This window comes from Thalassophryne amazonica, chromosome 18 (genome assembly GCF_902500255.1).
Source record: "Thalassophryne amazonica chromosome 18, fThaAma1.1, whole genome shotgun sequence".
Classification (NCBI taxonomy): Eukaryota; Metazoa; Chordata; class Actinopteri; order Batrachoidiformes; family Batrachoididae; genus Thalassophryne; species Thalassophryne amazonica.
Window position 1 is genome coordinate 57,605,072 of NC_047120.1, and position 27,244 is coordinate 57,632,315.

At 38.1% G+C, this 27,244-nt stretch overlaps 1 protein-coding gene across 2 annotated transcripts in view; it reads right to left on the reverse strand.

Moving 5' to 3' along the window:
- The window catches only part of itga3b (integrin, alpha 3b), a 57,392-nt gene that overhangs the window by 13,759 nt on the left and 16,389 nt on the right, over window positions 1–27,244 (reverse strand). For both annotated transcript variants that reach the window (XM_034193718.1, XM_034193719.1), the window contains exons 2-20: window positions 18,300–18,427; window positions 14,608–14,690; window positions 12,996–13,233; window positions 12,714–12,809; window positions 10,587–10,791; window positions 10,183–10,376; window positions 8,896–8,984; window positions 8,675–8,811; window positions 8,460–8,546; window positions 8,312–8,379; window positions 7,569–7,708; window positions 6,110–6,256; window positions 5,919–6,016; window positions 5,123–5,291; window positions 4,903–4,977; window positions 4,741–4,820; window positions 1,669–1,746; window positions 1,474–1,576; window positions 1,201–1,377 (exon numbers count right to left, since the gene is read on the reverse strand). In XM_034193718.1, coding sequence (XP_034049609.1) covers window positions 1,201–1,377; window positions 1,474–1,576; window positions 1,669–1,746; window positions 4,741–4,820; window positions 4,903–4,977; window positions 5,123–5,291; window positions 5,919–6,016; window positions 6,110–6,256; window positions 7,569–7,708; window positions 8,312–8,379; window positions 8,460–8,546; window positions 8,675–8,811; window positions 8,896–8,984; window positions 10,183–10,376; window positions 10,587–10,791; window positions 12,714–12,809; window positions 12,996–13,233; window positions 14,608–14,690; window positions 18,300–18,427 — 2,392 coding nt within the window. The remainder of the gene's footprint in view (window positions 1–1,200; window positions 1,378–1,473; window positions 1,577–1,668; window positions 1,747–4,740; window positions 4,821–4,902; window positions 4,978–5,122; window positions 5,292–5,918; window positions 6,017–6,109; window positions 6,257–7,568; window positions 7,709–8,311; window positions 8,380–8,459; window positions 8,547–8,674; window positions 8,812–8,895; window positions 8,985–10,182; window positions 10,377–10,586; window positions 10,792–12,713; window positions 12,810–12,995; window positions 13,234–14,607; window positions 14,691–18,299; window positions 18,428–27,244) is intronic.

The window sequence follows — 27,244 nt, forward strand, 5'->3', positions numbered from 1 at the left end:
ACTTGGTTTGTGCTCTGACATGAACTGTCAACTGTGGGACCTTATATGTAGAGAGGTGTGTGCCTTTCCAAATCATGTCCACTCAACTGAGTTTACCCCAGGTGGACTCCAATTAAGCTGTGAAAACATCTCAAGGACGATCAATGGAAACAGGAGGCACCTGAGCTCAATTTTGAGCTTCATGGCAAAGGCTGTAAATACTTAACACGTGATTTCTTTTTTTTTTAGTTTATTTTATATTATTTATAGTTTTTTATTTTTATTTCTTAGTTTTTTACTTTTAATAAATTTGCAAAAATCTCAAAAAATGTTTTTCACATTGTCAATATGGGGTATTGTGTGTAGAAGTTTGAGGGGAAAATGAATTTCATCTATTTGGGATTAAGGCTGTAACATAAAATATGGAAAAAGTGCAGCACTGTAAATACTTTCTGGATGCACTGTAATCATGAGACAAGCACCAAATTTGTCACAAATACTCCTTGGACATTACTCTTTTGTAAAAGCACGTTAGCAACATACATTTTCAATAGACAGCCACATAGGAGTCAACTGAAGTATTACACAGGGGTCAAAATTTAAAAATGCTCAAATCATATTGAAAACTACACCACATTATTTTCCTGATCACAAAGATTCCAAAAAGGTATAGTATGGACTATCTCTGACTGAATCTTATAGAGTTATGGGGTAAAAACAGCAAGAATGGTGACAAAGGTCAATTTCCGTTTGTACAGGGGTCAAAAATTAAAGTTGCTCCAATTTTGATAAAAAGCAGTGGAAATTATTGCTTCAGTTAATAGGATTAATAAATGGAATAGTTTTGACTGTGTTGAATGCTTGGTCTCCAAAGTAAAGGTCAAACAAGATCAACGTCCATTGGGTTCTAAGACATGTGACATATGTGACCCCCCGTAATGTGATAACTAAGCATGACACATGGTCCAAACTATTCCTTTTTAAAACCCTGTTAACCAATAATTTGTATGCACTTTTTAAGACAGCCAGTTGCCATATCTGTACTTTATAAGCCAGTCTGATAGGTGGCATGTCGGAATAAGCTGTTTCAACCCTTTTTGCACTTTTTCTGGATCATGCAGGATCGTATAAGAATTGTGGCCTGTGGAATGGGGGGTGTTAAGTGTCGAGCTGACAAACTTTGGGGAAAGAGACTCAGCTGCACCTTTAAAAGAGCCTTACAGTCAGATTGAGAAGGTTCACAACATCACCCGGAGGAACACAGTGCGTCTCTGACGTCCCTGTCATGATGATCTCCGTCAGGTACAGCAGCCATTTACCATTGGCGATCTCAAAGGGCCAGTGAAAATCCACCATCAGGATCCCCAAGTCCCCCAGGGGCTGTCCAAGGATCACCACCTAGTGGTTGGAACATTGATAATGAGCACATGTGCAGCTGACACCCACTGTGGAAGATGAAGGTCTAAAATTTTCTTAGTGGTGGAGGTGACTCACATTGAATGTGAGCTCCACCAGACTGCCCACATCAGTGGTGTTCACCATGGCCGACTCCCCCATCACCATCCCACTGAAATATGTCTGGATACGTGGCTGCTCTCTGGGCACGAAGGGTGTGGCAAATAGTGTGGCATTAGTGTCCTCCTGTATGGCATTATGACAGATGGATTATGCACCATTACATTTACTCACATGGAGAAGGAGGTGAGGATAGTGTTCTCAATCATCAGGACCACAGGCACAGGGTTCAGGTCACTCTGCTCACTGACACTGAACAAAACAGCCCATATTCAAATTAGATGTGCAACTTTATAGACACTTTAGAGGCACAGACCAAGAAAAATGACACAAACATACCATATTTTTCTATATGTGGAACTCACATTTCAACAGCATTTCCCAGGAAGTGAGTTTAATAACAAACAGGAGCTCAGTAGAGATGGGCGATACCGGGAATTTTGGTATTGATCCGATACCAAGTAAATACAGAACCAGTATCGCCGGTATCGATACCGATACCGATACTTTTTCATATTTAAGCTTCACAGATCCAAAGGATCCAAAAGACCTAGGATAGAATTTCGCCAAACACTGTATGTGACAACGAAATACTTTATTATCACAATCAACATTTTTGTTTAAAAAAATATCACTCGACACAACTTAAAACAAAATCTCCTGAAGTAAAGGGCTGACAAACCACAATACAAGGGTGCGCTGCTCTGTGATGAGTGACACAGCGCAGCGCTGCTCTTACAGACAGAGAGTAGACTTTGATGAATCTGCGTGCGCAACAGTCAGTGCGTGCAAAAGAGAAAAAAAAAGCTTGAGAGTGAACGATCCTCGTGTAAAAAGTCAATCTTTTTACACGAGGATCGTTCAATATCAATCCCAGCGTTGTTATTGATATTATCGATATTAGGATCGATCCGCCAACCTCTAGAGCTCAGCAGTACATGTGCACACCACAGTGTGTGCTGTCACTTAACATAGGGATGTTTGTATTCCAAAAATAAGCAAGATGGATAAATAAGTGTACCATAAGACATTTTGGATTGTAATTGATGCAGTTTGGACAACAGAAAAAACATTAAATTGACACGGATGGCTAAGTTAACCGTGGATTTTTTTTTTTAATTTTTTTGCAGGAAACCCTCAGCTTATGGTGTGTGCCATAAAGACTTTTATATTCTGAAAATAAATATGGTATGTCTCATTCATCATTTATTTGCCCGAGCTCAACATAAAATCAATATTAAAATACTACATTTTAGTCTCATGTATCAATCAAAATTGTGAATAAATGTGGGGTGTGTCTTAGAATGCTTTATGTCAATGTGGGCCCCCGGCATTCTTACATTTTTGCCCATATATATCACAGCACTGTGTGTGTGCAGTGAGCACCTTGCACGGCAGCACTCTGACATCAATGTGTGAGTGTGTCTGTGTGAATAGCTGAATGTGAGGCATCATTATAAAGCACTTTCAGCTTCTGATTCAGATGGAAAAGTGCTATATAAATGCAGTCCACTTACCACATTTTATCTTACAGCCTTATAACAAAATTGATGAAATTAAATTTTCTTCAAAATTCTACACGCAACACCCCATAAAATCTGTCCCAAGATACATTGCTTCAGGAAGGAGACCTCAGAACCACCAGAATAAGATCACAAAAGACAGAAAGAAAAAACAAACACGTTCTCTGTTGTGAAGAAATACTGTAACATGTTTTTTACTGGAAGATTACACAATTGGTTTTTTCAGGGGCTTAACAAAGTGGTTTGTGCTCGTAACAAAAAGTGATTAGCTCTTAGCTTCTGATGGCTGAAGCACTGTTTTTGTTGTAAATATATAAATGATTCACAGAGTTTTCAAACGTTTCATTGTGTGTTTCATTCACTTCACATATGATCGTCTGTTCAGTGACTGAAAGAAGCAGCTTACACGCATTTTGTGCCTTTATAGTGACATTAATTAGCTCTTAGCCTCCTATGGCTAAAGCAGTGCTTTTGTTGTAAATATATAAATGATTCACCGGGTTTTCAAACTTTTCATTGCGTGGTACGTTCACCTCACATATGATCGTCTGTTCAGTGACTGAAAGAAGCAGCTTACACACATTTTGTGCCTTTATAGGGACATTAATTAGCTCTTAGCTTCCGATGGCTAAACAGTGCTTTTGTTGTAAATATATAAATGATTCACCGGGTTTTCAAACTTTTCATTGCGTGGTACGTTCACCTCACATATGATCGTCTGTTCAGTGACTGAAAGATGCAGCATACACACATTTTGTGCCTTTATAGGGACATTAATTAGCTCTTAGCTTTCGATGGCTAAAGCAGTGTTCTGTTGTAAATATATAAATGTTACACTGGGTTTTCAAACGTTTCATTGTGTGGTACGTTCACCTCACACATTATGTCTGTTCAGTGGCTGAAAGAAGTATTTCATGCACATTTTGCACCCTTTTAGTGACATTAATTAGCTTGTTAGCTGCACTCCTTTACACCATGTGCCTTATAAATGAATACAGCGATTTAATCCATTTTGCTTCTTCTTGCATGAAATGATAAATGTGACTTATACTCCGGAATATATATATATATATATATATATATATATATATATATATATATATATATATATATATATATATATATATATATATATATATATATATATATATATATATATATATATATATAAACTGAAAAAAGAACTAATTTAAAAAGTTGTTTCAATTGGTAACACCTGGATGAAGTTGTCTGAACTTAAATTAGTAAGTTAGATCAACTCTAACCTACAAACTTAAGTTCAAAAACAACTTAATTCATTTAGATGTTACCAACTGAAACAATTAATTGAAGTTGGTTCAACTATTCTATTTTTTTTTATGTTACCAACTGAAACAATTCATTTAAGTTGGTTCAACTATTCTATTTTTTTTTATGTTACCAACTGAAACAATTAATTGAAGTTGGTTCAACTATTCTATTTTTTGATGTTACCAACTGAAACAATTCATTTAAGTTGGTTCAACTATTCTATTTTTTGAGTGAGTGTGTGTGCATGTGTGTGTGTCCTTGGGTTTTAACTAATTTTTTGTTTGTTTTCAAATTCAAATCACTTTCTTTGGCTGTCACTCCATCATTCCAAAAGCTTTGGTGCAAATCACAACAAAACACTAAGTTACGATGTTCAAACGCAGACAGACACACAGGACTGAAAACAACTCTGCTGGAAGTGTTAAACACTTACGTGGACAGAAGAAGCAGAGATGTGACCTCTTCCGTGTGCAGATTTATCCCTGTTGTCTCAAGTATGAGACGCATAAACACCTGAGACAGAGAAAAACATCACCTCAGCAGACAAACTGTCAAAATGTGTCTCTGTAAATTAATGACTGTGATTCAATCTTACCCTTTCCTTGCTTTTTAAAGGATTCCCCAGTTCACAGATAACTGTGTCGTCAAAGATGCATTCTACATCGTGGTTCTACATATCAGTGAATTAAAACAATATATGCAGATGTAAATATTCAAGTTTTTGATTATTTAAATAAAAACAAACAAAATTTTACAATGGAGAAAAATTCAGATGCCTCTGATCACTATGGCCTGCTGCCCTCCAGTGGACGAACCTGTGACCTGACGGCGGAGTACCTCAGGGCGTCTGGGATGGTGATGTTGAGCGCGGCCTGGTGGGCGTCCTCGGCGAGCTTCCCCGGAGCCGGAAGGTTAGTCACCTCCACCATCAGCAATATTTTCTTCACACTGCTGTTAAACTGAAGCACCTGGACGGCGTCATCCCTGAAAAACCACAGGAAATTTTTCTGGCTTTTATTTCAAACTATTTCTTTTACCAAATCATTTCCAAATCTGCCTTTGTTATTATTTAAAAAAAAAAGCCAGTATGTTTCCCAACATTTAAAAAATTGCAAAGCTAATGGAACATCCTTCTAGAAGCGCTCGGGTCACAAGGTTTTATTTATTCTCATGTTGTCAAAAATAGCCGCCTTACTTAATCACACCTTATTAAAAACAATTTATTTGAATGAACTATTAAATGAATCACTATTATTTTGGGGGCTGTAAATATTTGGGTGCATGTACAAATTGTGTGTGTGTGTGTGTATTTTTTTTTGGGGGGGGGGGGGGGCTTTGCAGTCTATCAAAGTTCAAATTTAGCCAGTTTATTCTGATTATATGCCATTTTAATATGGAGGATGACAAGATGATAGTATTAATTGTTAACAGTCTGGAGATAATGAATTCTTATCCATCTATTTACTCACTGCATTTTTCAGGATACATGTCAAGGTATTTTTGCCAAAGCACATAAACAAAAATCAATTATTAATGGCAAAAAGGGATTTTTTTTTTTTTAATTTCTGCAGGTACGAAAGTTGCATCGCTGATACGTGGGGAAATGTTTACCTTGGGAAAGGATTTTCCTGATCATCAGCAAAATGGGCTTTCAGCTGCAGGTTACTGGTGCATTTGTTGTCTGAGCCACACGCCTTCTTGAAGTTTATCTGCATAAAAACATTATAAAAAAATACTGACATTACAGTGGAACGTCCACACAAACATGTGCTTCATTAGGCACAGTTATTCTACGTGCACACCTCTGTTCTCTGACTGAGTTTTTGTTTCTGGCTGAAGACTGGAAGAGAGTCCAAGTTCTGCAGCGAGTGCCCGGGTGGATCTATTTGTTCATGTAAGGATACGTTGAGATTAAAGACCACTGGCTCCAGTTTTTCCCTCACAGGTGCCTGTAGAAACATCAAAGACCGTTATGTTATTCCTGGCCAAGTGACAACCGCTGGTGCTGAAAAATGAAGCTGATGCCCAAGTGCTGAAAGCTGCAGTTCCTCAAATGGCCACTAGAGGCCAGCTCCAAAGAGAGTCATCCCCATAGAACCCCATGTGAAAATGTTCAACTTTACAGCCTAAATAAACATTTTTTACAGCTTGAACAAGCAAATGGCTTTGTTGTTTTTAGCTAATTTGACTGCTCAGGACAGCTGGATTGTGGTGGAATGTCCTTGAGTGGCCAAACCAGAGCCCAGACCTTGAACATCTCTGGAGAGGTCTGAAAATGGCTGTGCACCGACGCTCCCCATCCAACCTGATGGAGCTTGAGAGGTGCTGCAAAGAGCAATGGGCAAAACTGCCCAAAAGGCAGATGCACCAAGCTTGTGGCATCATATTCAAGAAGATATGAGGCTGTAATTGCTGCCAAAGGTGTATCAACAAAATACTGAGCAAAGGGTGTGAATACTTATGTATATGTGATTTCTTTATTTTTTTTATTTTTAATAAATTTGCAAAAATGAAAAAAAAAAAATCTTTATGCTGTTGTTATGGGGTGTTGTGAGTAGAATTTTGAGGGAAAAAAATGAATTTACTCCATTTTGGAATAAGACTGTAATATAACAAAATATGGAAAAAATTAAGCGCTGTGAATGCTTTCTGGATGCACCATGTGTGTATGTATGTATGTATATATATATATGTGTGTGTGTGTTTTAATAAATTTGCAAAAATTACAAAAAAATTTCATGTTGTCATTATGGGGTGTTGTGAGTAGAATTTTGAGGGGGGAAAAATGTATTTACTCTATTTTGGAAGCAGGCTGGAACATAACAAAATGAATACTTTCTGGATGCGCTATATGTTAGGACAACTAACATTAGCTAGCAGGTGTCAATAGCTGGGTAACGTTAGCTACCCTGACATTTTCAGGGTTACCAAGGCTATTTTCCAGTTTAATAACTGTACTCAAGCCAACTGTTATTAAACTCACCACCCAGTCCAGAGGAATATACATGAATTAATCACCCAACCCACTTTAAAGATTGTTAGCTTGGTAACCGGTTGTGTGAGTTAGGCAGAGTCAGACACTGCCAACCTGCCCTTCAGAAAATCTATGGGTGACATCACAGAGGGACTGTCCAGTATATACACAGTCTGTGATCTTGATAAGATGTGCTAATGGCTACTGAGTGAAAGCAGGATGCTTTCTCACATGCAAATGTCAGCTTGTAACACCTACACATTTGTTTGTAAGTGTTGAAACGTTACCACGACAGTCAGGTCCAGTTCGCGGCACTGCCGTTCGGTAGATGGCAGGGTCAAGAAGGCCGTTTCATCACGACTGTTGAGGAAACGAACACGAGGGCTCCTTCGCCGATCCACGTCAGCGACCACCGTATACTTAACCACTTTGCAAAATGGAAACATTATACTTAATACTGCATATCAGTGTGTTTATTTCATAATACAGGATTATTTACTTGACAATAAAAATAATTTGAAAAAGAATCTGCAAGGTGAATTAAAGCCAATATCTATAATTTTAAGTTTAAAACACAATGCTAAGGATTAAAAAAAAAAACAATGTTCAAAATTGTTAGTTAGCTGTAGTTAAGCCCAGCATAGCCTAGCTTAACTGCAGCATTAGCGATAGACTAGCAAAAAAAGGTCCCTTTGGGTGCTCCCTTGTTTTCACTCAGGGTCGCCACAGCAAATTCGAGGTAGATCTGAATGTTGATTTAGCCAAGTATTACGCCGGATGCCGTTCATGACACAACTCCACATTACACGGAGAAATGTGCCAAGGATGGGATTTGAACTGGGAACCTTCCGCACTAAAACCAAGTTGCACTAACCACTTGACCGCCACCCCCTAGTAACAGACTACAAAGTAAAATATAATATTTAAAAGATAAATCTTATGTCCCTCAGCCTTATAAGGAACATCACTAATTGGCATTTCATGCGGCTGCAACCAGTTCATATATAAAGTAAAAACAAATATTACTTACCGATGTCCTTCTTGAAGTCTTTGTTTCCATTGCTCAGCGTGTATGACATACATATAGTTGCTTTAATACTAAACAAGACAAATCAACATTTATTTTTAAACACAAAACTGAATGAATGCGCCAAACCTATAAAAACAAAACAGCTTACCATGCTTCATTTTCAAGGCACTGGTTCGGGTCCACAATCTTTGGCTCCACGTTGATGGTCTTGGTTAAGTGGACAACTGGTCGAGCCCTTAATGAAATAATCAAGGGACTTCAAGTTATGTCATTTGATTAAGGCTCTCTATATAAATAATTGTGTTTTATGGCATCATTTCTAATTATATCTCCTTTTGTATTGGAATCTTGTTGAATTTCTACCTGAGGAGAGCAATACGGTCATCCAGTGAGCCAACCAAGATATCTGGGTATTGGTTGTCATCCATGTCCAATCCTCCGTTGATTGAGTAACCAAAAGTTTTGAATCCTTCTTTACCCACTGATTTGCCCTCAATTACCTGCAGAGGGCGACAGTGTAACATGGATCATGAACAGACATCCTGATGAAGGTTTAATTGCAGTTGTGGTAAATTAGATGTTACCTGACTGGGATTCTGTGAGATTCCCTTTTTGCTTCCCATCCATATGTAGACCTTTCCTGCATCATGAAATGGAGCTCCAACTGCAAAGTCTAAATACAAATGAGTAAAACATCTCAAAACATAGAATGCCAGACTGATGTTCTCACAGTCCTAGGTTCTGGGCTTTAAGCATCCTAGGGTACAGATTTTCCCACATCTAACTGGATCTAAGTTGGTCAAGCCTCTCCAACCTGCTCCTGGAGGGCATCCGTCCTGCATTTTATTTTATTTTTTTTATTTTTTTACATGTCTACTTGCTCTAGTCACACATTAACATTGGTGTCACCTAGCTCTTGATTGGCTGAGTTGTTGGTGGAGTAGAGAAGCCTAAGTGTCAATCTTTGATGCTTGTAGTTGACCCGAGTGATAATTGTTTTAAGAGTAAAAAGGCATTTTTTTTAAACCTTCACCAACTGATAGAGTAGGGTGCAGTTATGTGATCAGTCCCCTTCATGTCTTTGTCCATACAATAATTCAAACAGAAGACAGAGTTTGACAAAATCTCATGTGGAAATGAACTTTATTTTGTTTGTGTGTAAATGTAACCTCTTTGTCATATATTATGTTAAAGCTAGCGAGAAATAAACACTTCTAAAACTGAAAAACGCTGCTTTTGTAACCTGATACACCTCTAGTGTGATTTAAATGACATTTCACAGAGGTCAGTGTACACACTAACTTCCGCTAACTTCTGCTCTTGTCAAAAGCTCAAACGTAAATATTGTTTATGAGAGCTAGCTAGCTAGCTAGGCTTTATTTAACATGTACAAATTTGAAATCTTAATCTTAATAATGAATATAAATAACAATAAATGTATAATTACACACAGACACTTTGCACTGGGATACCAATTAAACAACTACAAATTATAAAGAAGACAATGCTCATACAGCTGATGGTATTTTAGCATTGTGTTATACGTATTTATTTCTGTTAATTCATGATATAAAGGCTACTTTTCACTGCAAGTTTAAAGAGCAACATTTTAGAAATTTTAATATAAAAAGCTTGATTTTTTTTCATGTCCTAAAAAATTCCAAACATGTAAAAGCTCAAGGGGTTCGCAAACGTTCAAGCAGCATTGCAGAGAGAGAGAGAGGGAGAGAGAGAGAGATATGAAATGTTTATGAAATCTGGTATCGTCCGGGTACCCTGCTGTTTTCAGTTATTTCAATCAAACAAGCTTTTTGCATGGAGGTATTTATTTTCAAAATCTCCTCTACACCAAAATTTGCTTCCCGTCGTACCTTGAAATCCATCTTGGTTGACGTCACCAACGGCAGCCACTGCAATGCCAAAAGCAGAGTTTGCTGGACCCATCAGTACCATGGTGGCCGTCTTCTGGAAAGAACCATTTTCATTCAAGAAGATGTACACGGCACCTCCTTCATCCTTCTCACGATTAAAGTAAAAGGGGGCGCCCACAAGCAGGTCGTTCCAGCTGCAAAAAAGGGGGGAGGAACATGCACATTCATTAAGATTCACCTCACAAACTGATATTTTCAAGTGAAAACATCCTCTGATTTTTTTTTCCATTTTCCTAACTCATAAATGTCTCCTTGTAGCCAGTGACACCCAACCAATTAGTCCAAATCAAACATGTATTTTCACTGTTCAGATTGCGCTTTTGCTTCACCGTGCGGAAACGTACTTGTCATTGTTGAGGTCGATGGCAGCCAAGCTACTTCCAAAGTAGGAGCCGACCTGTTTTCCGGGGATGACAAGTTCTGGAATCAAACTGCTGCCTTTACCTCTGGCAAACATCACAGAACCTTTGGACTCGTTCCTTGGAGATCCCGTCACCACTGTGTAGCTATCGCTGCTGAGCAGCTTCTTTTCTTCGAGTACTGAGTAACCTGTGGAAGATCCCACCCAAGTTGTCACTGGTGTGATAAGAAACGCCTGCAGTTCTTGTTCTGGACATATTTTAGACTGATAATGTGTCAACATTTTTGCTTTGAAAGGAACTGCTAATCAGAGACACATCTTCATGATTGTTCTTACTTCAACCAGCCAACACCTGTGGAATCTACCTCCGCCAAGGAGGTCATGTCTTCAAACGCTATTGTCCTGAGCTACTTTAAAACAAGCATGATAAAATAAAGGAAGTTAATTCAAATAAAACATAACACTCATCTTCACCGGAATCAAGACTAGTTGCCAAATTGTAAGTGATTTTCGTTGAATAAATAAATAAATATACGATTGGAATCAGCACATCAACACTGTTTCCGAATACAGTCAAGATATTTAATGTATGTTTTGATTTTATTTTTCCACTTTATTGTTTCATGTTCTGTATTGTATTGACTTAGAATAATTAATGCAATTATTCTACACCCTCTAGATTAGATAGAACTTTACTGATCCCTTGGGAAGACTCCCTTGGGGAAACTGAGGTTCCAGCAGCATTGTATAGCAGCACACAGAGTATCAAACATAGTCAGTCTGCTCTGTGTGTGTGTGTGATCCTGTCAGATCTCAGAAGCTAACAGGGCTTTTCCGCAGGACGCCGTTGTTTTACAATCGCCCACAGTCCAAAAAAGTGCAAGAACAGGATGAAACTGCTTAATCCAGCTTGCCTCCTAACAGGCTGACTTACAAAGTGCAGATTTGGCAACTGGTTTGGCTTATAAAGTGCAGACCTGGCAGCCCACCTGAAAACGACAAAAAGGAGCTGCGCTCTCGGGCAGATGTGAAGAAATCATAAAAAACTGTGGTTATACAACTAAATACTAGTTTAGTGATTCACAGGATTGCTAAAAAAGCAGTTTGAACATAATTGTTTTGAGTTTGTAGCATCAACAGCAGATGCTACTATTATTGTGAACACCCCCTTTTTCTACTTTTTTTTTTTACTAATAGCCCAATTTCATAGTCTTAAGAGTGTGCATATCATGAATGCTTGGTCTTGTTGAATTTGTGAGAATCTACTGAATCTACTGGTACCTTGTTTCCCATGTAACAATAAGAAATATACTCAAAACCTGGATTAATCTTTTTAGTCACACAGCACTACTATTATTCTGAACACTACTGTATATACATAAAGTTAGTGGTTTTCTATGATGAAATAAATGGAAGATGGAAACAAGTTTTGATGGAAATCCATATACAAATAGAGGTTTTGCAGGACAGAGGTGCCACGGAGGGCGCCAGCTTGGAATGTTACAATGTCAAAATAAAGGTTTGGAAAATGAATCCCCAAAAATTTTAGTGGTTAAGGTGTTGGGCTTGAGTCCAGAAGATCATGGGTTCAAATCCCCGCCTGACTGGAAAATCACTAAGGGCCCTTGGGCAAGGCCTTTAATCCCCTATTGCTCACGGTGTGTAGTGAGCACCTTGTATGGCAGCACCCTGACATCGGGGTGAATGTGAGGCATAATTGTAAAGCGCTTTGAGCGTCTGATGCAGATGGAAAAGCGCTATATAAATGCAGTCCATTTACCATTTACATGATCATGCCATATCCGAAAGCTGAGGCCGATCGGACAAACTGTCAGAGAGATATGCGAGCTACACACACACACACACACACACACACACCGACATTTCTTGCTTTAGAGGAAGATATCTTGTGACGTTAACTGGTCTAACTGTTCAACTTTAAGATGTGAATGCTGCAGTCAAACCCCGCCCTCAACCCAACCCATCGAGTGAGGTGGCGGCTTGCGCACACACAAAGCCACAATGATGAGAGCGCCACCGTCGCTGCAGACACACGTACAGAGACATGCACATAAAACACATGATAGGAAATAACATTAACAATACTAACCCCTATAACTGTTCCTTTTGTTATTCAGCTGCTCAAACTTTCTCTCAGATTGCTGCCATTCCTCCACTGGGTTTCTCCAGACTGCATGAACGTTTCCTTCAGAAAACAGCAAAAATCATATGAATAAAAATGGAGAAAATTAAGGTTTCCCAGACAGAGACTAATCCTAAAATTGAAGGGGTTTAATCCCTGCTGGTGAAACCTGCATTAAGAAAAAATAAATCAACAAAAAAGACAAACCAAAAACATTTTTTGTTTTAGGCTCAACCCTTCTGTGCCCACCTTGCCAGTCGAAGCTGCCCGGCGAGCCGAAATAGACATCAGTTTCCGTAATGCCGCCTGAGATGCCCAAGTTGCACATTCCCTCCTGAACGTGGTCGAAACCGGGATCGCACAGCTCATAACTGTGAAGCTGCCAAATATCATCAGGGTCATAGGAGAGGTCGTTCCCTCGAACGTAGCACTTCCCGATCATCCGCCGCTGGCCTGTGCGGATCTTCACAAAGCGATGCCCGCATGCCTGGAAAAATTAAGAGCACATTTTCGAGAACATGGTACAATCTAACCGCATTTACTGATGACTGATTCAACAGAAAACCAGTATTCTGCATTTTCAAATCATGGAAGAACTAGTTGATAAATGTTTAAAATAAAATAAACACACTTATGCTACAAGTAGTCAGATCAATAAATACTGTTTTCTGGAAGAGTATTACTCACACTGGTGTGTTTTTCGGTATTATCCGATCTTTAATTTGATATTTTTTGTGCATTCTTATAGTGCACTTTTTATTATTGGAATTCATTCTTTTATTATTAGTTTATTTTGTGCTTTGATTCCTTGGTTAAGTCCAATATAAATACCTATTATAGTTATTCTTATTAACAAGGAGCGTGAAATATTTCGGTATATAAGTCGCACCGTAATGTAAGTGGCTTATACTCTGGAAAATACAGTAATCGGACAGCTTTTTTGTTTGTTTTTTTTGCCTCTGTACAACATCACAATAAAAATGAGCAGCTTTTTGGTTTTAATTCAAGGGATTTAACAAAAATATCACAATAACTATCCAGAAATGATGTACATTTGCAGACACAGTGCCTCCATTTTTACGATCCATAATTCAAAATAAGGTTTTGTTGTTGTTTTTAAACACAAGTCATCACTTTTACAGGCAGTTTTATTTAGTCAAGTCAGGAGATGGATACATGAACATTTCCAAGTCACCAAATATGTGTTGGACTTCATTTGTAGTTCTCAGAAATGGAGTAACCGTGCAATACATTGACTAGTGAGGGAAGCCACCAAGACAACTCTGAGGGAGTTACAGGCTCAGTGGCTGTGGTTGGAGAACTGTGCATAGGGCAAATTTTGACTATTACACCAGTGACCACAAGTTCTTGTTGGAGTGTCACAAAAGGATTACATAGATCAAATCTAGGCTCTTTTCTCCCTTGTGTCCTCTGGCAAACTATAGCTGAAATTTTATCTTACCTTTATGGAAATGATTTCCTATGTATCACTGGTGATGAAACAGACAAAAGCTGCACCATTTATACAGCAGTACATTAGCTTCATGTGTACATGGCTCTTACAGGGAATGACACGTGACATTACTCAAGTTACACATAAATGCACCCATGATTAATAACAGACCAAAGACAATGCTCTGTGTCTTACTTTGCTCACACGTTACCTACTGTACGAATAGAAAAGTGGAGTTGCACACACTCAAAAGACACTTCTGCTATGTGCTATATATTGTCAAGATAGGGCCCAATGTGTTGTGACTCAACAGAATGAGATATTACCCTGCATCCGTATTAGAGGGAATGTAATTTTAATGTGTCACATATGATTGAGTAATGGAGTAGCACAGGGGTGTGGTCTCACCAGCACACGGCTCGCCTGGTGGTCCCTCTGGCTTGCGACTGTCACGCCGAGCCACATGCCCTCCACCATATCAGATGGATCCGCTGTGGGTGTGTCACATAGTACAGTCAGGCGTGTGGGTCACATTAGAGGGTTAAAAGGTCAAAGCTAACAGTTAACTGTTAGTAACACACACGCAATCAACAACGGCAAACCATCCACGAACATCGATCACAGACAAACTGGGGAGAGCTGACATTTGCCGTTTGGTATGTTTATGTATTTTGGGTCAAAGATGAATGCTGCAAAAAAACGGAAAGTTGGAAGGACAAATATTTTTGGAGAAACAATGGATATTAGCTAACAGTGAACAATGGATGTTCATAATTACATTCTGGACTCGCATGCCATTCCAGCAGGGGGCGGTAAATCATCTATATATTAAAAGCTACACTGTAAAAAATTTGAACAATTGTTACTTAAAAAATTGTAACAAAGTGACACATAATATCACTGAATAGATTTTAAGTTCCAGAATTCTGATTAAAAAGTATTGAATACATAACTAAACGTAAACAAAATTCACTACATTTACACTCCCCTATATCCTTTGGTCAGGATATAGGGTATGTCAATTTATTTTCATTTATATAGCACCAAATCACAACAAGGTTGCCTCAAAGCGCTTCACACAAGTAAGGTCTAACCTTACCAACCCCCAGAGCAACAGTGGTAAGGAAAAACTCCCTCTGAGGAATAAACCTCAAGCAGACCAGACTCAAAGGGGTGACCCTCTGCTTGGGCCATGCTACAGACACAAATTACAAAACAATTCACAAAGCGAACATACAGGAAATGGGTATGGCAACAAAGTGACATTCAATTTTATTGAATAGATTTAAAACCCTGTGATACAAATAAAACTTAAAATTAATTATTTTAGGTACAGATGAATAGGAACAACAGTGTAAATGTGTTAAACTAAGCAACAATATGTTAGAATATAAGTTAGACAGGGGTGGTGGCCAAGTGGTTAGTGCGCCTGGTTTCAGTGCGGAATGTTCTCAGTTCAAACCCCACTCCTGCCACATTTCCCAATTTAATGTGGAGTTACGTCAGGAAGGGCCTCCAGCATAAATCCTACGCCGGATGCTTTCCTTGTGAAATTGAGTAGGATTTACTAAATATTTTTTGGCGATATAACTCATCATTTGGTGCGCTATTACTAAATCCAACACATTTCAACTGTTGCTTTTGTTAACATGTACTTCATTTTTGTTTAAGTTTAGTTTTTGTATTCAATACTTTTTAATCAAAATTGTAGAACTTAAAATCTATTGTATTATCTTATGTCACTTTGTTTGCCAATTGGTATGCTTATGTATTTTGAGCCAAGGATGAACGCCGCCAAATCGGGATGTTGATAGGACTCTTTTTTTTTTTTTTTTTTTTTTTAAATTACACATATTATGTAACAAAAGTGAACAATGGATGTTGATAATTACATTCTGGACTCACACGCCAATCCAGATCATTACAGTCAACATGTCATCTACCTATTTTATAAACACTACCCAATCTAGAACCCATGGATCCCCATGGGCGACGCGCTAGTTAAACATTTAGTCATGATTATGGCGATGGCAGTCGCAGGAAAACCAACACCAGCAGAAAAGCTTCATTCACTCTGGTTCATGCCCTGACAAATCTCCCACCACAAAAATGCAGTAAGAGTCACCCAAATCTCAACATCAAAACCCACGAAGGATCCTTTTATTACGGTTTTTATATTTAGCCTCCGGGGACCCAGTCGCTGACAGGTATTGTCGCTTAATAACCTTCAATTAAGAAAGGATGCATTTTTTAGACATCTCACATCAGGTCACAGAAGAAAACGAGTTAAAGAACAACGAGGAAAGTGATGATCACCTCAAAGCATTTTAGGATCTCAGCTCCTCAGGGAAATCCTGCACAATACTTTCATCTGTTCATCCCCACAAGGAACCAGAGAAAGTTCTGATCCAGTTTGATCATTTAGACTGATTATAATCAGCCACAATGAATTTAACAGCAAGATCTCTGCAATCACTGACATTTCAACTCTCAAAAAATCTACATGAATTAATCACTTGTCTTTATAATCCATTAATCTGTGGATTATTATCATTTTTTTATTCATCTGATTTTTTTCAGATTAATCAAATATCCTTTGATGAATTTGCCTGCAAATCATAAATTCCACCAATAACTAAACTTTGCATTCAAAGATTTTGTCATAAAAAATAACTGACAAGGTTTTAAAAATCTCAACATACAGTTATATGAAAAAAAAATGTTAGAAAAACAAACACAGCTTTGTCTCTTCTGGAGACACAAAAATACAGAAAATAAAATCCTAATATATTTTATAGGGATGCAACTAACTTTTTATTTTCAAATAATCTGTGGATTGTTTTCTTGATTAATCCGTTAGTTGTTTGGCCGATAAAATGCCAGAATGGTGAAAACATTAATCAGTCCTGAAATATCTTATTTAGTCCACAACCCACTGTTTTACTGTCAGAAAGGAGTGAAGAAACCAGAAAATACTCACCTTTAAGAAAGTGAATACACAGAAGTTCAAATTTGAAAAAAAAGACGACAAAATGTATTGGCAACGATGTTTATAATCAATAAATAATCATTTAATTGATTAATTGTTGCAGCTCGAATATCACTAATTACATTGTGACCAGTAAGACTGAAGCATTAAGTGGTAACGAAGACAGACGTGAAGATTTCTACAATTACATATGATCTTCGATATCGGCACTAAAATCATATGTTTTTAATACTGTATTAAAAATGATTTGTACATTTTTTTTTATAAGGAGCAGAGAATACAAGATTTATTTTCTTTTTGTTCCTTTCAGTCCATGTAAACTGATAATGTAAGTAGGTAATGAATGAATGAAATGACATGAATGAATAAATGAAGTATAAATATGTATATATATTTAGGTTGTAAAAAGTAATAGTTTGGACCATGTATCATCCTTACTTATCACGTTACGGGGTAACATATGTCACATGTCATAGAATCCAATAGACGTAGACCTTGTTTGACCTTTACTTTGGAGACCAAGCATTCAACACTGTCAACACTATTCGATTTATTAATCCAATTAGCTCAACTAATAATTTGCATCACTTTTTACCAAAATTGGAGCAACTTTAACTTTTGACCCCTGTACAAAATTACACTGACGTTTGTCACCATTCTTGCTGTTTTTATCCCGTAACTCCATAGAATTCAGTCACAGATAGTCCAAACTATACCTTTTGGGAATCTTTATGATCAGGCAAATAATGTGTAATATTTTTCAATATGATTGGAGCATCTTTTAATTTTGACCTCTGTGTAATTCTTCAATTGACCCCTACCTGACCACTGATTGAAAAGTCAAGTGGCCAATCGTTTTTTTCAAAAGAGGAGTGTCTAAGGAGTATTTCTGCCGAATTTGATGCTTTTATCCCCATTTGCATGATTGTTTCACTTATCTGCTGCACTACATACCATTAAACAGTACAGTATGACCTATAAAAAAAGCTCTTTTTGCTCTTTTTGAGTGAATCACTATCTTTGGTCCTCAAGGCCTAGGGATTGACAAAGACTTACATTGTTACAAATACCACAACAACCAACCGATCGGAGTTCTGTGTAGCATACTTACTTGAGCTAATCAACTGCATTCTGGAGCAGTCTGTACTCTCAGGGGTCACAGGACAGAAATAGACAGCACCCGTTTCCTTGACATTTTGTATACCTACGGCTTTCTCTTTCGGCGCTCCGATCAGAAGCCTGGAGACAAACACACGGGACATAAGGTCACATTTCTATCTGCTACATCTCAATTTGTTAACCCAACTAGTTTTTTCAGGCTGGTTGCATCATCTCACCTTTTTACAAAACCATATGTAAGGGCGATCTCCCATTGCTGATTTTTCTTGGCCCCAGTTTGCATCCAAAATCCATAATTGAGGAATTCCGTCCAGATTTATTAAAACAGCAGGCACAATTCATATTTCCTACTATATAACGGCTGAGTGGATCCTTGTCATTTGATTGGTGCTTTGTCTGTCACGTGACATATTCGTCCCATTTGTGTTGCATTGCATTTAGAGTGCAATTTGGTTCCATACGTTTGGTACCATTGCACTCTCCACACGCAAAATCTACTACGCTGTAAACCGTACAACGTGATTTTTTTCGCTGCACTGAGGAAGTACACAGTCTTTTTTTTCGTAGTACACACGTGCGCAAGCGCCGTCCCGCTTGTGTGAGCATGCACCGCACACCGCTCGCACAAGCCTGACGGCGCTTAGCTTTAAAGCAAACACGGTGGAATTTGTTTTGCTGACAGATGACGATTTGATGGACGGCATGGCGGGACTTCGTCATCAGACTTATTTTTAGACTCCTATTTAAAGTTCGTGTTGGATTGTTGATGTCAAAGCACGCAGCAGTGATGCACCAAAGCTGGATTAATTTCTGATTTTTGTCACTGGACTGAGGAGGCACCAAAATGTAAGTATCTTTTCTGTTGTTTGTAAATGAATATACCGTATTTTCCGCACCATAAGGCGCACCTAAAAGCCTTAAATTTTCACAAAAATCGGCTGTCACAAAAATCGTCTGTGCGCCCTATAATCCGGTGCGCCTTATGTGCGCACTGAATTCCAAAATCTGTAAAAACGACCGACGTTGTCTTTGACCGTCGGAATATCGGACCATTTCCCGCTGACACAAGGACGTAATACGTAAAGTACGTACGCTAACAGTGTAGCGTACGTACCCTGGCAGCGATAAACCAATCGGAGAACATTACGTAATACGTAAAGTACGTATGCTGGTAGCATAGAGTACGTACGCTGCCAGCGATAAACCAATCAGAGAAGAGTCCGTGAGTCCGTGGTACGTACACTTACCTCCGCCTGCAAACGAGTGTAACTGATGATTGCCGAGTATTGTGAAATACACCAGAGTATGGACAATTACAATTACAACGATACTCCAAAGTTCTTTCCAAACTTTACCACAATGCTAAAAATGCATTGGTTTGCATCTTAAAAATGTTTTCTGTTAAAGAGCGATGTGCTTTTTATGGGGTTTAGCTTGCAGATGAGAATCAGAAAAGAGGCGTCTGCTCAGAGAACACTAGGTCCCGTTTACTGTATATAGCACCAGGATGTACAGTCGCCTACTTTTAAAAAAAAATATTATTCAACCCTCTCCCTGCACAAATTACATCAAATTATTCACGATGTACAAACAATAAAAAAAAAAAAGTGCTCGAAGTTTTTTCCAGTCATTCACAATGTTCTACAATGCTACTTTTCTTAAACCTGGTGCCAGACCAGGATTGGCTATCAGATTATTTTGTTTGTGCCAAAAATGTAGACATTCCAGCAAAAAAGTCTATTCAACAGTCCAGTATGCATTTATTCGTAAAAACACCCCAACTCAATGGTACCACCAATAAATTTTTTGTGATCCAAGCATAAAAAATAAGATACCACAGTTACCGTTGTAGCACTTTTTACTTTATGTTTCCATCATCCATTTCAGCATTAATCAGTACGACAGCTCGAGTGTGTTAATTATTACAGGTGGGACCTGAAGCACCACCTTTAGTGTCCAGAGACAAGCAGACTTCACCACACGAGAGAACGTTGAAGTAGATACTCCCTCTCCAAGGCTGTCTGCACAGCCTGTTTACTGTCAGCACAGGATTTATTAGGTCCACTTTGTAGGCGGAGGGTGCAGAACACCTTACACCACCATGTGCTCTCACTTGCAGACAAAAGCAGAAGTGCAAAATTAGTGACCTTTTGTTTTGCAGTCATGGTTCATTCATTTCTGAGTGAAGTCTGATTTACTAACAGCAGGCTGAAAGTTATTCATGCTTCGGGGCACAATAGGTGCAACCTCGTGATGAGGGGAATAAACCTCCCAACTTAGTCAGACTGATGAATAAGAACGTGTAAGTACTGCCAACGAAGGGTGGAATTTCTCAAACAATTTTACTTAAATGACTCAACCATACCACTTGCAAACTTGTAGATCAGTTTGCCCTCTGCAGCATCTTACATCTATATACATAAAGGGCTACGTCTGTCTGGGATAAACTCCCAAACTATAATATGTAGCCCTAAAAACTATATATATTCTGAATCCTCATGACATGGGGAACAAACTGGTACCATTGTTTAAAAGTTGAACTGAAAATTACCCCCAAAATAGCCGGCTGTGGGTATGACCAGGCAGATTCAAATTTCTAGCCCTGTATATGTGTTGGCCATCTCTGTTTATTTAATCCCTTTCTACAGCTTACTCAGCACAGCACAGCCACAGCACACTCAGCAAAACAACAACATGCTTAGGCTGAGGCTGTAGGTATGACCAGGCAGATTCAAATTTCCAGCCCTGTATATGTGTTGGCCATCTCTGTTTATTTAATCCCTTTCTTCAGCTACTTTATGTTCTCAACTTTTAAGCACCTGACTGTCCTGTACAACCCAGTTTGGCTTCCTGTTTGAATACATTAATTTTATGTTTGTAAAATTGCAATGTAAAAACAGTGAAATACACCACTACCTCAATTTTGATTCATTGATATTTACATTTACTGTTAGCTATCTCTTTTGTGTGTAATTTTTTTTATTTTTATTTTTTTTTGTAAATTTGATTGCAAAATAAAAGTGCATGAAGGACTTCAAATGTGTTTGTCTTTTAACCAAGTATTTACACTTAGTTTGGGGAGTCCACCTCTTATAGTTCTGCTGGACAAACTTTAGCCAATTAATTATTATATTTATAAGACATCAGCATTACAAAAACAAATGTTGGGCAATTGTTTTTTTATTGATTAAAATGATTGGCATTTGGCTTATGTATAAGACAGGTTAACCCGGGCAGCGTCGGGTACCCCAGCTAGTAAACTATAAATACAAACTGCTTATGGCGGCATCTTAGGAATCAGAAGAGTTTTGATCAGATTTTTGTCTTTGATGGCAAACCCACAGGCCTATTCGCCCTATTTTGATATCCGATAATCCCTTGCGCGCCAGAGAGTCACTGTAGTAATCCACATGACAACAATTAAAAATGAACATTATGCTACTAAAATGTAATTTTTTAAGCTTTTTATCATATTAATAAGAGACTTCATATTAATAAGAGACTGCATGCATGAGAACCTGAAAACCTGCTAAAATAAATATTCCAAATTATCCGTGTCTGCTACGTTTAACCTGCATGGAATTTAATAAACGCAAACCGAATTTCATGACAACAATTAAAAATGAACATTATGCTACTAAAATGTAATTTTTTTATGCTTTTTATCATATTAATAAGAGACTGCATGCATGAGAACCTGAAAACCCGCTAAAACAAATATTCCAAATAATCCGTGTCTGCTATGTTTAACCTGCATGGAATTTAATAAACGCAAACCGAATTTCATGACAACAATTAAAAATGAACATTATGCTACTAAAATGTAATTTTTTAAGCTTTTTATCATATTAATAAGAGACTTAATATTAATAAGAGACTGCATGCATGAGAACCTGAAAACCTGCTAAAACAAATATTCCAAATTATCCGTGTCTGCTACGTTTAACCTGCATGGAATTTAATAAACACAAACCAAATTTCATGACAACAATTAAAAATGAACATTATGCTACTAAAATGTAATTTTTTTATGCTTTTCATCATATTTATAAGAGACTGCATGCATGAGAACCTGAAACCCGCTAAAAGAAATATTCCAAATAATCCGTGTCTGATACGTTTAACCTGCATGGAATTTAATAAATGCAAACCGAACTTCATGACAACAATTGCAAATGAACATTATATTACTAAAATGTAATTTTTTATGCTTTTCATCGTGTTAATAAGAGACTGCATGCTTGAGAACCTGAAAACTTGCAAAAACAAATATTCCAAATAATCCGTGTCTGCTACGTTTAACCTGCGTGGAATTTAATAAACGCAAACCGAACTTCATGACAACAATTGCAAATGAACATTATACTACTAAAATGTAATTTTTTATGCTTTTTGTCACATTAATAAGCGACTGCATGAATGAGAACCTGAAAACATTCTAAAGCAAATATTCCAAATAATCCGTGTCTGATACGTTTAATCTGCGTGTAATTTAATAAATGCAAACCAAAACTCAGATATTTTATATATATTACTCTGGAACAAACAGGACAAAAAGTGCTGTAAAGGAGAATAATCAGGGCGTTAAAAAGCAAACTTCACTTTCCCACAGAATGACATGAACAGGAAGAAATGGCGGCTCACAGCAAATCCCATTGAAAATAACAGAGAAAAAAACAGAGACTCTCACGTTTACATAAAACAAATGCAATAACAACGTCTATAAACCCAGAGAATATATTCATGAGAGTTTTAGGCACAATATACAAAGAGTTTTATGTTGCGATGTTAATGCTGTTGTCCGTGTGCAGCGGTTAAAGTGCAGCCCGATCACAGCATTTCAGTGCAGTTCTCAATGTTACCGACATCTCGCAGCGCGGCGACCTCTCCAAAGATTTTGCAGGATTTGAAACCTCAACTTAGCATAAGATGGTGTCTGTAGCATGAAAACAGAAACATCCTAGTTGTAAATCGGAAGTCTTCATTTTGCTGTGACATGGGCGTATTATAAGTGTGACGACAATCACAAAGATCCACAAGTAGTGGGAAGAAACGGCATTGGTTCTGGTACAAATTCAGAAATGCAGATAGAATCTGAGATTCCACAGAGCCTTGAAGAAGTTGGAATTTTTGTGCCATGAATCTACAACTCCACAAATGTGCTGGAGACACTCAGATAAGAATCAGCACCTGCAACCTCAGGCCACATTCGAAGGAGTAAATCCTACATAAGTCCTCAGGCCCAGATTCTGTCCCATGAAGCAGAGGAATCTACTACTCCCCCTGCAAAGGCCGCTACCCATTTACAGCTGGGTGGGCCCAGACAATGTGGATGAAGTGGTTTGTCCAAAGATGTAAAAAGTAGTGACTGGGAAATTAACCCACTTCCAGTTCTTACTCCACTGAGGCACGAGCTCTGCTGGAAACCACTGGAACGTTCCCTTCAGATTTGGGAGTGAACTGCTCTCCAAACTGAGTATGTTAATGTTTCTTGGAGTTGGGTATTGACAAGAGTAGTGGGGCAAAGTTTGCAGTAATATACATGTACAAGAAGAAGCTGAGCCAGAAGGACAAACTCTCAATTCATCAGTTGATCTATGCTCCAACACCCAAATACAATTTGAGTAGTAACCAAAGAATACAATCTAGGATACAAGCCTCTAAAGTAAGTTTGCTTTGGGCAATACTGAGACTCACCCTTAGAGTTCTGACATCTACAAGGAGCTCAGAGTCGAGGTAGAACAAGTGATACTTTGTGTAGGAAGTCACCAGGTATAGGATATCTGATTAGCTTCCTGGATATCTATGTCGTTTTGGAAATTTTCTGGGTGTGTCAAACTGGTAGAAGACCCCCTGGCACTCCCATGAGACAGGATACCCCCAGGAAGAGATGGAGGATGTGACTGCGGAGGGCAATGTCTATGCTACTTTACTTAACTTGTCACGACCATGATAAGTGATGGAAAATGGATGGATAATACTGGACAGAGACAATTTTCGTTCCTGAGAACCGTTTGGTGTAGTTTATGGATGAGCACAAAAAAGGTTAGCTAAATTTTCCTATCATGCACCATTTTGCCAGTGGGGGGCACAGTTCAGCTAATCCAATAACAGATAATTATCAAAGCTAATGTTTTTGCTAGCGGGTTAGCTTTCCAGATAAATTTTAAAACCATCATCGGACCAATTATCTTCTGATAAATTTAGTTCCACTAACTTTCAGTCTCATAGCTTTTTTTTTTTGCTGGTAAAGTGAGCAAAGTTTAATTGTCAAAAACATTTGTAAACCCTAAAATCAAACATCTTAGTCCGTCTGTTGTGTATTTGTGGCAGACTGGCTGCCTGTCCCTTGCTGATGACATCATCATTAAGCAGAAGATGTGATTGGCCGGTCGACGCAGGGAGCATTGTGGGTAGTGTAGTTCAGGTTCACTTTGAACGTTACATTGTTACCATCCACTCGACACAAACAAAACTGGTTAATTTTAATATTTTATTTCTTTGTGGCTGACGGGATAATTTAATCGCCAAAACTCGTTTTGCAGATTTAACCTGGTGATTTCCCATCATGCGAAGTGCTTTGGTGCACACAATGTAGCTACTATGCATTTATAATGCACACTTAGGACAGATGCTGGAAGGCAGACTATAAAGCCTGCTGACATTTTCATATGGTTTTTGCATGCACATGTTCTTCTGGCAATAATATACTGAATGTACTTAACAATATGATTTAGCTGATTTCACATGAATCAACAATGTATCAATCAATCACTGTGTCAGAGTTGACTTAATTCAGCACATTTAACTTCAAAGTAACTGAATCCTAGAAACTTCCTTATGATTTGTAACCATAATATACAAACTGTGCAGGTTTAAGTGTTCTGCTTACGACAGGAGTCATCTTTTGATTTTATTATCACAAACAAAGCACTATTATTGCTCGATTTGTCTCAGAATAATGCTTTAGAAGTTTGAATATTGCTGTGGGAAACAAAATCACAATATAATAATGGCCATTTGCACAAGCGCTTATCCAAAGCACTGTTAAAAGGGCATGAAAGCAAATGGTGCAAACATTTTACAAGTCAGAACAACAGAAATATGGACTTTGCTCTAAGAGAGCAAAGCAAAGCTAAGAACAATTGGTGACCAGAGTCCAGCTCTAAGCACACAAGCTGTAAGGAGGGTTGGGTAACCTTGGCTGGAAGGCTTTTGCAGACACTCAAAAAAAGAAAAAAAGGAAAAGAAAAAACCAAACATCATTCAAAGTCAGTCCTCCTGCTTTGCACAGAGCAGTGAGGGTCAGCAGCATTTGGTGTGGCTATTCAACACTACTGCTGTCAGTTTGACATTCAATAAATGAACATGCCTAAACACACCTTCACACTCGCATGCATTTAACCCCCGCACTGCTGCGCAATTCAGCGTGCCAATGCGACACACTGTGTTCCACTGAATGCTGCGTTATATAAAATAACTACTTCGTAGCGGATTAATCATTTGCTCTCAGAATTTGGCTGATGAAACCACCTTTAATTACTCTGGAATCACACAGGAATTTTCTACAGCTGCAGCTGTTCTTGTGTGCTTCATGACACGGAGAACGCATTTGGAATCATCTCAAACGTAATTATTTGTAATGTTAGTGTTGTAATGGCTTGGTAAAAAACAGTTGCATTTTCATTCCTTCTTATAAGTATCTGCAAATTTACATTTATTATAGATTTAACATCTCATCATAATCGTTCAGATGAGCTGCACTGTGTTGTGCTAACGCAATGACACTCTGCTTTTTGGATTGTTTGCGCAATGTTCACGTGAAGTTGACATAATTAATGTGTTCCAGAGATTTTGAACATTTAAAAATTTTCTTTGCACACAGTTTACAACAAGTTTAATCTCTGGCACGGCAGATTGCGTACCAGTGCACAGATCAAATTTGAGCAAGTGTCAAGGTACTTTAACCTTTACCTTTCTAACTATGAGCCTGTGCAGTGCCTGTTAGCAAGAGAAAAACAGACAAAATAATGAGAAATATTTATGCATTATTACGGAACGTAATACCTGTTTGGCTGGTAAGAAATGTACTGTATATACTATCCATTAGAAATAGACTTTAGACTTTGTGTATATTCGAAGCGAAGCAGAGCATAAAAATGCTTTTTGAATGTGTACCGCGGTGCCGCTGCTAAACTAGCAGAAAGCGCTGATAGAGCACTGGTTGCAGGTCTGTCAGCGCGGTGCTTTTGAAGAGGATCGGGACCAAACACACTGATATGTATGACTTGTGAAATCAGATACAGATTAGTAATAATAATAATAATAATAATATATATATATATATATATATACATATACATATATATAACACACACACACATTCTATTTCTACCTCATTTTCTTATTTTATTGTACTGTTACAAGTATTATTATTGCTTCTCCCTTGCACACGCTGTTTGATGAACATTTTCCTTACTTGCACCCATCCTGTGTGTTTTTAAGAGCTGACGTAGCATGTGAATTTCTCCTCTGTGAGATCAACAAAGTTTTATCTTATCTTATCTTAATAATAATAAAAAAAATGCCTGAGTGAGCCCGACCACTGATCGCTGTCCTCAATTCAACTGCGACAGTGTTCATTACCTCATTACAAATTTTTCAATTTCAATATATTTTAATTTATATAGCGCCAAATCACAACAGAGTTGCCTCAAGGCGCTTCACACAAGTAAGGTCTAACCTTACTAACCCCCAGAGCAACAGTGGTAAGGAAAAACTCCCTCTGAGGAAGAAACCTCAAGTAGACCAGACTCAAAGGGGTGACCCTCTGCGTTGGCCATGCTACAGACATAAATTACAGAACAATTCTCAAAACAAATATACAGGAAATGTTGTTGGTGCACAGGACAGGAGGGTCTCCAGCACAAATACCAC